Source organism: Erpetoichthys calabaricus, chromosome 2 (assembly GCF_900747795.2).
Source record: "Erpetoichthys calabaricus chromosome 2, fErpCal1.3, whole genome shotgun sequence".
Taxonomy (NCBI): domain Eukaryota; kingdom Metazoa; phylum Chordata; class Cladistia; order Polypteriformes; family Polypteridae; genus Erpetoichthys; species Erpetoichthys calabaricus.
The window spans coordinates 290266628-290279329 of record NC_041395.2 but is presented as its reverse complement, the minus strand read 5'-3'; the positions used below and the strand labels follow the sequence as shown (position 1 = coordinate 290279329).

Below are 12702 nucleotides of genomic sequence, written 5' to 3'. Positions count from 1 at the left end.
ACGGGAATCGATCCTCGGACGTAGAGGCGAAGCCCCTAACGTTGTGCCACGGCGTGAGGTTCGTTCATTTGACAGCATATAGATCGGGGTAATTACATTGCAGGCATTCGTAGTCTGATTCACAATCTGATTGTATGGGTGGTTACCTACCAGGTAACGCTTGTGGTTGGTGAGCAAGTCGGCTAACTTCTGTCACGGTGCCCTCTTTCAGTTGCGAGAAGCAGATCATACAATGGTTGAAATAGTTTAATATATATAGCAAAATCACCGCGCTTCGCAGGGGCGAATATGGTATTGCAAACGGCAGCGTTTCTATAAACTTAAAGTTACGGTTTATACCGTGCCTTGTTTCATATTCTTTTCCTACCTTATCAATTGTGTAATGTGTTTTTTGAACAGGTTTGATTCATGGAAGAGATCACTCCTGCTGCGTTCAGTCACTTCACGTGAGCCACTGTCTTGTGTGATGTTGCGATGTCCACGGGTTTATTTAATGTTAGCTAAGACCCGGCAGTTAAAAGTTTCTCGCTACAGCAATTTTAACTCTGTTACAAAGTGATGCAAACTCTCGTTTATACCTCGTGTCTTCTCATTAAACTTGTATCTCGCGAATATGGCATTGCAAACGGCAGCGGGAGCGTTTCTATAAAGTTAAGGTTACGGTTTACACCGTGCTTTTTTATACCTCGTGTCTTCTCATTAAACTTGTATCTCGCGAATATGGTATTGCAAACGGCAGCGGGGAGCGGTTCTATAAAGTTAATTTAGACTTACGGTTTACACCGTGCTTTTTTATACCTCGTGTCTTATGAAGATGCTTGTATGCGTCACTCACTCGCTTCTTATTGTTTCGCTGCCTTGTCAATTGTGTAATGAATGTTTTCTTCTGTGCTCTTTGGGGCTCCTCCTTCTTTTCTACGTACTGAGTTCACAGTCAGTTCACGTGATTACGTGGGAGGCGTGATGACGCGACACGCAACTCAGTCTCCTACGGCCATCTTGCTGCCTACCATTACAGTATATGGACAAAAAAGAGGTTCCAGTTATGACCATTACGCGTATAATTTTGAAATGAAAACTGCCTAACTTTTGTAAGTAAGCTGTAAGGAATGAGCCTGCCAAATTTCAGCCTTCCACCTACACGGGAAGTTGGAGAATTAGTGATGAGTGAGTCAGTGAGTCAGTGAGTCAGTCAGTCAGTCAGTCAGTCAGTCAGTGAGGGCTTTGCCTTTTATTATTATAGATAAAAGCACCATGAATGTATTTGTATGTCGTCATTTTGCTTCACTACATCGAACCATTCATCAAACATTGAAGTATGCACATCGATCCCGTGGGATCTTCAAAGCAGCTTTCTGTCACATGTAGACAGTAAACAGAGACACTGATGTCACATTCCAACTTTTATCACACTGCACCCCCTGACTTTTTGCTGGGACTGCAAGTCGCGCATACATCACGTTAATTTCTAAGGGCGTGCTCAGAGGACGTGTCAAAATGAATGCTGGGAATGCACGGCAGCCATGATGCGTGCATGTACGCATTCTGAGCATGAAGTATAAACGAGCCCTTACACCAACCTTCCTGATGCACCACACCACTGCACTATACACCACTTTCCTCTTTATAGCATAAAGTGTCCATCAAAGCAATAAGGAACAGTCCCCAGTCAAGTGTGGTTTCGGGGCAACTCTGAAACCCACTGATTTTACTTCAGCATTCTAGGTGTGTTGCACTATTATGCCGCGCTAAGCACTGCTTCTCTCAAAATAGCATAAAAGCTGTGTCAAAGCAATAACGGGTCAGATGTGAAGTCTCAATCAGGTCAAAGCCTAAGGTTTTGGGAAATTCCACAGCATGTCTAAGCACGTTTTGCCAGTCTACTGTACAGAGTGTCTGGGCTTTGGTGGAGTGGAAATCTGACATTTAGTTCCAGTACCGAAAATCCCAAAATGCTGGTACTGTAGTGTTCTAAAAATTTGAATTTTTCCAGTACTGGTATACTGCACAACCCTATTCTGACAATTATAAGACAATAAAACACAGCAATTGCAGTTGTTAAATGTGACATGCTCTATGACTTAAAGTCATGTAATAGTATGTCACCAGCCTTACACACAAGGCCATACTGCCTAAGATGAGAAACGAACTAAAAGCAAAAAGAAATATTAATGTTCCACTTCACACTTCAATAAAGAGAACGAAAAGACTAACTGCAATTTGTGTGATTATTTATTTTGCTTACCCAACAAAATTAAGTGAGTTGTGGTGAGAAATGCAAATGTGTTCACCTTCCATGGTCAGAAAGAAATCAAAGACACACCCAGGTTTTTTTTTTTAATTTACCACTAGGCAACCCACAAATATAGTCTGTGCCTTGTACTGGGCGGTGGCATCATAAATTGCAGTGCTCTTTAATGAAGCAAATAAGCAGGCTGCCCCTTATGAAAGGGCAGTTAAGATAATAAAGTAGCATAAATTAAAGCACAGGCCACAGAATACCAACAGAAACTCTGTATACTCATGAGACTGATGTGTTTATGCATTTAATCTTTGCAAAAACATGATTAGTTACATCATTTTGCCAAAATGCACACAAGAGATGTGTGGGCAAAGGACTGAACGCTACACTTTTTGCAGGATGATGTGTCATTTTGAACTGTGAATGGTACTATATATTTAGATTATAATTCTCCATTAAGTTAAACCATTCATATATGGAAGATTTTATTAATATTAAAAAAAAAATGAAAAAATCAATGGATAAGCTAACCTTTGCTGTGCCAAATATTGAGGCTGTCTGCAGATCCTTGTCATCTTCCTCCTTTCGGGGATGTATTATTAATGTCACATGACAGCTGTTGTCAGTGGCAAACTTTCGGAAACTGGAAATTATGTAATCCTGTACAGAAAATCTGACACACAACACATGATTAGCATTACTAATTATATTCCTTTCACAATTTCCTAAAGCAGAGATTGTATCTGAAATGTATCCAGTAACAATTTAGCTTACTTGTCCAGGGAGAAGTTCTCCTGACCCATCATAAATTGCAGGTTATCAATAACCACGTGGCTGATGTCATAGAGATATACTGCATGTTGCATTGTGTCAGTCACAGTCCTGAGGGAATATATAATAGAGAACGTTATCTGGAGTTATCTATAACCTGAAGGAAATTATAACATTGCTTTTTAAAATACAATGTTTATTAGATTATATCATAAAATTCATAAACTATTATTTAAGAGTAAAGCAAAATATGTTTGTCAAATTACAAATTATATTTGATATAATGGAAAAAATGTACTGATATAACTAAGAAATTTTGAAGAGCCACAAAATGCTGATTTATCTTGAGGGACAGGCAATATAAAAATTAGCCAAGGGACAAACAATGGCCAACTTGATAATTCAGCTTTAGATATTTTAGTGGTTTCATTTTAATTTAAACAAATCTTCGAAGAATTTTGGAAAATTGTTCTTTGTAGTTGAAAAGAAGGCTTTGCACATTTTCAGCATAACGTTTAAATATACTTACATATTTCAATCAGTTAATGTGCATTGTAATAAAATAAGGGCTAATGTATTTGAAAAACAATATAATCAAAGCAACATATTGCAAGGGTGGAGCAGTGGTTGCCACTTTCCTTGCAGTTCCAGAAATTCAAATCTCAGCCTGGTCAATGTCTTTCTAGAATCTGAGCATTCATCCCATTTTTCCCAGGTACTCTACTGTTCCTTTCACATCCCAAATACATCTGTGATATCTTGATTGGTAACTGTAGACTGGTCTTCTATGAAGAAGCCATGTCAAAGATAATCCATGAAAATGGATTATGTTGGATCAATGATACATTGAGAATTCTTTCTGAATGCTGTTGCAGAAGTAGGAAGTGATGCAATTGATGGAAAGCTTTACATATAATGCAAAAAATGAATTCAAATAAAGTGTTGTACACATGGACATAACACTGTCTCAGAAATTAAACTACCAATCGATACATTCTACACCTCCACTTAGAGCATATGGCAATGTCAACAGTCTAAACCTAATGTCTTATAAAAATGCAACTGATATCAATGGATCAAGATCACCTCTTCCTCCTGGGAAAGGGGAATGAATCTAATAATTCAGATTGTAGTGTTAAAAATCTACTGAATCAAGTTCCAGCAGTCATAGTAAAAGCTCATATTTTGTTCATCCCTTAAACAAGTTGCATTATAATATATAACAACAACATATGAGAACAACAGAGCTGTGAAAGAGGAGTGTTTTTTTTAAGTAAACAGCATTACTAAATGCAGTATTCTGTTAAGCTTTTGGTTTAGAGGGGATATCATGATACTTGTGTCTTTTCTCTATATACTGTAGTTACATATTTATGCTAATAAAGCATTTACAATAACTGTACAGTATCCTAATTCTGGGGTATTGGGGAAGATTTATATTTAACAATTGTGTAATACAATTTAATCACCAAATAACCACACATTTAAGTAAATTTAGCCTAAAAATCTAAAGTGCTTCCAATATTTTCTTCAGAAATTTTCAGCTTCAATAGGAACTTCTCTATCAATGTTAGATATTTATGTTTTTGTTCTATTGTAATGGAAAGCTGAAAGAATTTCTTCCAAGATTCAATGCTACTTTGATGTGTAGGATACAGTGTAAATACATTACATTTTTCACTTACAGGTTGCCTAACTTTTCTCTTTTGACTGACATGAGATGTAAATATTAAACATTTTCTAAAATTACATTTTTTCTCTATTAATTTAAAAAGCAGGTTTAGAAAACAAATAAATTGTTTGGTATTATAAAGTTTTTATATCTTTAAAGTTGAGCAATAGTAAATTTTAATGATTTTTTAAAAGAAAATCAGATTTGTTTCTAAAAATAAACACTTTCAGTTTCTCTGGCTGTTTCATTGATGAAACTGCAGTCTCCGTCCATTCTCTTTTGCAGCTATGCAAAGTGAATAATTGTGAATACTCTTCTTGACAAGTACAAATTCCATGAGCAGTCCTCTTTGGAGTGGTGATGTGTTAAAAATGTATGTGGGGAAAGTAATTCCTGCTCCCTGCTAATTGCAAATATGTAATCCAGCTTTAAATCATCCATTCTACTTTTGAAGTGAGGAACCGATAAAAGAATTTTTTCTACTAGACAGCACTCAAATTCGAAGTAAACTATTATTTTTTTAATTAAATCTAAGTGAAAATCACTATTATCAACATATAGATTTTGCAGTGAAAAGATTAATTTCAATTTCAAATAAGACAGGTATTTTTTGCCTGTTAAAACATTTTATATTGTTTCAGTATTTCCAATAATAAAAACAAAAAAAAACCAACAAAGTAAAAACATGTCAACATATCTACAGAACCTGACCAACACTTTGATACTTCTGAGAGTTCCTAATAGCACATGCTTTACAACTTGGAAGGGTAATTTGAAAATTGTAGAGAACTTATCAAAAGAGGTTTTTGGGATTGCTGAATGAGGATTTGGATTTGATTGTAGTGCAGACACAACTTCACAGAGATGCCCATAATCTACAGAACTTCACTGTTACAGACAGATATATCATATTTTAAAAAACTACCCTTCAGCATAGTGTAGAAACATAACAATACTGAAATGCATTCTATTGTAAGTAGTAGTTCTATCGTCTCACAGCTGAATGAAAAATCACATCACCTGCCTTAAGCATATGTTCACAGTTCAGTCTGAGAATACAGATGACTAGGACATGTTATTTTAGCAGCATGGGTTGAATTAATTTCTTGTGAAGAAGGAAATCTGAGCATCTGAGGATCATGCAATACTTCATGTATGCTTGGGCACCTGCATGGGCACTAGCAGTGTCAGACAATTGTAAAGCACTATAAAAGATATGAATACAAAAATCAATGATCAGCCAAAAAAAAAAAAAAAAGAAGAAAAGATAAACTTACTGGAGACAATCAGAGCATGACAATAGTGACTGGAACAGGGCACAGCAAGTTTTACCACAAAGAGAAATTCAAACTTCTAGAATAACAGCAAAAATGAATAGTAATTTTGAAGAGAAGTAAACAAAGGTTAACTGATATGAGGCAGTTTCCTAATGATATTACTGAATGTGCAATTCATTGTCTTTTGCCTTTTGGTAAGACTCTTGTGCAAATATCAATTTATCAATGTTTGATGCAAATCCATTTTCTAAAGGTGTATAAAACTTACTCAAAGTAAGTACTTATCTTTTAATAAAGGATGTTCAAAAAAATTCCAAAATACATTATTTACCTCATTAAATTCTAAAAAGACATACAATACACAGATAACATATCTGAGTATATTGTGTCTCATATCTAAACCACGTACACAATGCCGTTTTCGCTCTTTTTTAAATCTACAGTAGACAGTCCAATACCTATTTCAGCAGCAGCTTGTTCGATTACAGTATCACTGACAGCTATAGCTTATTCAAACAGGACACTGGGTAAAAAGCACAATCCAGCACTGTAGAGTCGTAGATCAAACTCATATTCAAAGGTTTGAAATGTGGAAGGAACTTCGAGTACTAGAGATAAAACTGCCAAATATCTTGAGACTGTGTAAACTGCATGCAGACAATGACCAAGCCTGAATTCAAACTCATATCTTGAGAATCTGTCAATTTAAAAGTGTGGTTTAGTTAGTACTATATTTTTTAAGATATTTCCAATCATTAAAGACTAACTGAACAGGTTTATGCTTGAATTTAAACTAAAAGAACATTTTTTCCTCAATTGATAGTAATAAAATATATTACTTGATATTCTGTTGCCCATGAAATGTCATGAAATACAAAGGTAGCTCTTCAAATTTATCTGCCCACTCATCAAACTGGTCTAGACTTTCTTCCAGTCTTTGCTGGGAGAACTGAGTTAATATTATCTTGGCCAAGCGAACATTGTTGATCTCAAAACTCCCCCACAGTGTGTTCACCCCCTGCATACACAGGTCCAAAGCATATTCACTGATGAATGTAGTCTTGCCACTGCCTGTTGGGCCTGAAGAAAAAAAATAACAAGAATCACTACAATGAATACAAAAGACAACTGGCACTGAAATTTAAATTAAAACACAAAGACTGTTTGTTCACTCTTCCACCAGATAATATCCTAACATATTTGTACATACCAGTAAACACTGTTAGCTCTCCTTTTCTGTGACCTTTCAGAATCTTATTGAGCTCTGGGAATCTTGTCCATTTTATTCCTGACACCTGATCTTTGTTTGTCAACTCTCCAAACACATCTTCTCTGAGTTGTCTAAAAGAAACGATGGACTTGTGTGCAGCAGGGATAGAGGCTTTGAGAATTTTACCAAGTACTATTCCCTTGGACAGTGCAACAGATGGACAAGGTTGGGAATCTCCAGGCCGGATCAAGGAGCATCGCTTCAAACTTAGCTTTCGAGCAAAGATTTTCGAAGCTTCCCAACATCGAAGATCTCCACCAAGCCAAAGAGTTATTTTTCTAAATTGTTCCAAGTATGGTAACAAAACAGGTGGGAGACAACTAACCCCCCTAGGTAAAGCCACACTAGGCAGACCAGTGGCCTGGCTGACTGCCATTGCATCAATTTCCTGACCTGTCAAAACAACTTCATTATCCTTGGGTCCAACTAAACTAAGGCCAAACAGATTGTGGTAAGTATTAGGTTTTGGAAAGGTGGCTTCACTATATACCACATCATCACCCTGGCAGTCAGCAGAAAGTAGCTTCAGTCCCTTTATACTGTTATTCCTATTACATAGCCATGGAAAAACAAGGCTTTTGGTAGGCTTAAAAAAACGGACTCCAAATTTCTTCAGAGTCCCATTGGAGATTTTCCCTATCCCAAACATGATCTTGATAAGATGAGCATCATCCTCAGGAAGGTCTGAAAGGACAATGGAGTTAGACCAGATTTGTTGCATCTCCCGGTGATCCATCTCCTTCTCCTCTTGCTCTTCTTCGCTATCAGGAAAGCCAACCAGAACATTTGGACTTAGAAAGCTGCGCCCTTCCTTCTGCATCACTTCAATACAATCCTGAAAGTCCTCCCAGGTGCCCTCAACCAGAGACTCCTTACACAGAAATTGACCAGTAGTCTTGTCAATAAATAAGGAGAAATTGTCCCTTTCTGTGCTGTCTGAACCTTCAGATCGCTGCTTGAACAGACTTGCAGTATGTAAGCAGCAGTACCCATCATAAAACAAAATGTCTTTCGATCTCAGGTACTGCCTAATTTCAGTCACATTCAATGGGTTTTCAAAATATTCTAGAGATGTCTTTAAATCTTTTTTGTAGTTCCTCTGAAAACGTAAATTCCAAAAAGTGCTTTGACAAGTCCGCACCACGGCTGGTGTTTGAATGTTAACTGGTCTCAATTGTCTTTGTGTCATTATTAAGTAAATTGGTCTTCTAGGTATAAACATTTCCTTGAAAATCTGGATTTGTTTCTTCAGAAAGACAACAGGCCACTGCATTTTTGACCTTTAAAGATGAATCATATTTTTGTAAAAGCATCTAGGAGTAAATAAAATGTTATATAAGTGAATACTTAAAAAACACAAAACAATTCAACTATATTATGTATCATCAAAGTTTACATTGCAAACAAGCAGAAATGCATCTGAATATATGCATATATATATATATTTTTTTTTATATATAATACTCTACTGTGGCTGTCCGTTTGTCTGTCCAGGATTTTAAATCACCTGTCGCTCGCAAACCGTTTTACCTATTAACCTTAAATTTGGTACACATATACTATGCGACGTCTACTATGCACTTTCAGGGTGATGATTGACCTCCAAGGTTATTCCTCTTTGTATTTTATTTTAGAATCAACTCTTGGCAGCGGCCAGCAGGGCGGCCATGCGGCATATGCATATGGGCGCCGTTCTTATTCCCTACCACCTTCGCCATCACTTCCCCTCCCTCTTCATATTTTAAATTATTCCTGAGGCAGATTGAAGGCTTATGTGCCAGCTTAAGTGAAAAATTAAAGAAAACGTACTAAGTAACTGCAACACAAATTCTGAATTAATCAGTTTTAACGTGAAAAGATGCTGACGTAAGAAGAGAAGAAGCGGGCCGCTAGGCTGGAGAAAAGAAGAGCCGCTCATGAAGCAGCAAGCACATCAACCTCTGAGCAAACAAATGCTAAACATACAGAGAAAGAGGATGAAAACTATGAATGAGTAGTCAAGTGTATTCACTGCACATTATCGTTCAGTGTGCCATTACTGGTATGTATGTGTGTGTGTATATATATATATATATATATATATATATATATATATATATATATATATAGTGCATCCGGAAAGTATTCACAGCACATCACTTTTTCCACATTTTGTTACTTTACAGCCTTATTCCAAAATGGATTAAATTAATTTTTTTCCTCAGAATTCTACACACAAAACCCCATAATGACAACGTGAAAAAAGTTTACTTGAGATTTTTGCAAATTTATTAAAAATGAAAAAAATTGAGAAAACACATGTACATAAGTATTCACAGCCTTTGCCATGAAGCTCAAAATTGAGCTCAGGTGCATCCTGTTTCCCCTGATCATCCTTGAGATGTTTCTTCAGCTTAATTGGAGTCCAGTTGACAGTTGAAATTCAGTTGATTGGACATGATTTGGAAAGGCACAGACCTGTCTATATAAGGTCTCACAGTTGACAGTTCATGAAGTCAAAGGAATTGTCTGTAGACCTCCGAGACAGGATTGTCTCGAGGAACAAATCTGGGGAAGGTTACAGAAAAATTTTTGCTGCTTTGAAGGTCCCAATGAGCACAGTGGCCTCCATCATCCGTAAATGGAAGAAGTTCGAAACCACCAGGACTCTTCCTAGAGCTGGCCGGCCATCTAAACTGAGTGATTGGGGGAGAAAGGCCTTAGTCAGAGAGGTGACCAATAACCCGATGGTCACTCTGTCAGAGCTCCAGAGGTCTTCTGTGGAGAGAGGAGAACCTTCCAGAAGGACAACCATCTCTGCAGCAATCCACCAATCAGGCCTGTATGGTAGAGTGGCCAGACGGAAGCCACTCCTTAGTAAAAGGCACATGGCAGCCCACCTGGAGTTTGCCAAAAGGCACCTGAAGGACTCTCAGACCATGAGAAAGAAAATTCTCTGGTCTGATGAGACAAAGATTGAACTCTTTGGTGTGAATGCCAGGAGTCACGTTTGGAGGAAACCAGGCACCGCTCATCACCAGGCCAATACCATCCCTACAGTGAAGCATGGTGGTGGCAGCATCATGCTGTGGGGATGTTTTTCAGCGGCAGGAACTGGGAGACTAGTTAGGATAAAGGGAAAGATTACTGCAGCAATGTACAAAGACCTCCTGGATGAAAACCTGCTCCAGAGTGCTCTTGACCTCAGATTGGGGTGACGGTTCATCTTTCAGCAGGACAACGACCCTAAGCACACAGCCAAGATATCAACGGAGTGGCTTCAGGACAACTCTGTGAATGTCCTTGAGTGGCCCAGCCAGAGCCCAGACTTGAATCCGATTGAACATCTCAGGAGAGATCTTAAAATAACTGTGCACCAACGCTTCCCATCCAACCTGTTGGAGCTTGAGAGGTGCTACAAAGAGGAATGGGCCAAACTGGCCAAGGATAGGTGTGCCAAGCTTGTGGCATCATATTCAAAAAGACTTGAGGCTGTAGTTGCTGCCAAAGGTGCATCGACAAAGTATTGAGCAAAGGCTGTGAATACTTATGTACATGTGATTTCTCAATTTTTTTATTTTTAATAAATTTGCAAAAACCTCAAGTAAACTTTTTTCACTTTGTCATTATGGGGTGTTGTGTGTAGAATTCTAAGGAAGAAATCTAATTTAATCCACTTTGGAATAAGGCTGTAACATAACAAAACGTGGAAAAAGTGATGCGCTGTGAATACTTTCCGGATGCACTGTATATGTCAGAGATGTGTACAAAGACATGTCAAAGAGAAAAGGAGCTCTCATTAACATCACCTCTTCCATTCGCACTTCTTATTCTTGACAACTGGAAGATGACTCACCTACCCTCCCATTTCCACCACAAACTTCCGCCTCTTCCAGGTCAATATTATAAAACCTCCAGAACCACTGCAAGTGTTCATTTGAAAACCACTCATTAATGTGGAAGACCCCATCCCTTACCAAGTGTTTTACCCTTTTGAATCCCTTTCCCTTTACCCTTTTGCTTTAAATCTTTGTTAAATGTGTTTGCCAGCTGTTACCCCAGACTGTTTTAAATTTCTCATCTCACCTTTTCAGAACTCTCTCTCTCATATATATATATATATATATATATATATATATATATAAAAACACACACATACATAGTGTTCATTTAAGTCTTTGATAAGTTAATAGAAAATGCATGGCTTTGCACAGAATTGAATGGAATAGGAAATTGATAATCAAAGGTTCTGCCTTACCCAACATTTGCAAACATGTGAATGAAAAATATGTGTACCTGCCACTTTGCTATAATTCTGATGTAGTAGTAAAATAAGTTCAAATTGAGTGTTCCTTTGCAAACGCCAATGTCTACCGGCATAGTTTTCCAACAGTACATAATAATAAATACAGTACATTAACACATATAGAAACATATATAGTAACACCATGCCATACTATAGTCACTTACAGAAGCCTAACAAAGACATAAAAACTGAAAATTGAAGCTCGTAGGAAAAAAAATCTTTCTCCTTTTTTATGTATGTACAATGGAATTTTTCTCTTCATTTATGTGAAATGTTTTTACTTTGCATTTCACTTAAAACTTTAGTAAATACGATACCTGGGCCGTGGACATTGTTTTAAGCTTCTTGAACTTATGCCATCTGAGTAACTGTTGAACTTTTGAAACCTTAAAGAGAAGCTGCTACAGCTATTTTATTATTTGCAATTAAGCAAAAATAAAAAGGTTGTGATCCTGTTTACACGTGCGTATAGTAGTCATAAAAATAATACAAAATGTAAGCACGAGTCAATTAAAAATGCATGCTATCAATAATAGCATTCATATTTATTTCGTAAATCGAGACAAAGGCAAACTGTAATTTTCTTGGAATGATGGATGCCTTGCAGCTTCAGGAGACCTGCCTCCGATCTCAATACGGTCACTACGTGGAGCTGGCGTGGCTGTCAAATGCCCAGCGTGGCCGTGCAAGCGAGTACACTCCAAAGATCACTTGCAAGCCAGTGGCGGGTTGATACCAGCCATTAAACTGCGACCCAGAACTGCGAAATGGAATATGCACAAAAGTACAAATGAACTTCTGATTTTATACGATTCAATAATGTTACATAACCTAAAATACGTTAGTTTAGGTTTACCTATAGTGTTAATAGCTTTTACGCGGTAACCGTTAGCTATCGATAAACTATACAGATCTCAAAACCGCAACAATAAACAATAAATTATGCTTCATAACGCTTTACTGGTTTTCTATTTCTTCAGGAGGTAAATCTGAAAAGCACATGGCACATGTTTACCTGTCTTAGCGAGCACAGCGGAGAAATGCACTCCGCACGCGCTGCATTTGCTACCACGTGGATGCAAGCGTAAGTGTTGCCCGGAGTGCAACAACAGTACATCAATTGCACTTGTGTGGTCTGCCTTTTGTTAAGTATTAACTGGTAGAAAACCAAACAGCATGGTCAAA

General features: G+C 37.5%; 1 protein-coding gene across 2 annotated transcripts in view; it reads right to left on the bottom strand.

Moving 5' to 3' along the window:
* twnk (twinkle mtDNA helicase) overlaps nt 1-12698 on the bottom strand; it is a 24123-nt gene extending 11425 nt beyond the window's left edge. Inside the window, exons 1-5 of one of the 2 annotated variants that reach the window (XM_028795746.2) lie at nt 12533-12623; nt 7173-8545; nt 6802-7042; nt 3017-3124; nt 2774-2915 (exon numbers count right to left, since the gene is read on the bottom strand). In XM_028795746.2, the coding sequence (XP_028651579.1) occupies nt 2774-2915; nt 3017-3124; nt 6802-7042; nt 7173-8505 (1824 nt within the window). In that variant the 5' untranslated portion in view covers nt 8506-8545; nt 12533-12623. Of the gene's footprint in view, nt 1-2773; nt 2916-3016; nt 3125-5705; nt 5891-6801; nt 7043-7172; nt 8546-12532 lie in introns of those variants that run through there. The other variant, XR_003715464.2, reaches the window with a different exon arrangement.
* Nucleotides 12699-12702: the final 4 nt, after the last annotated feature.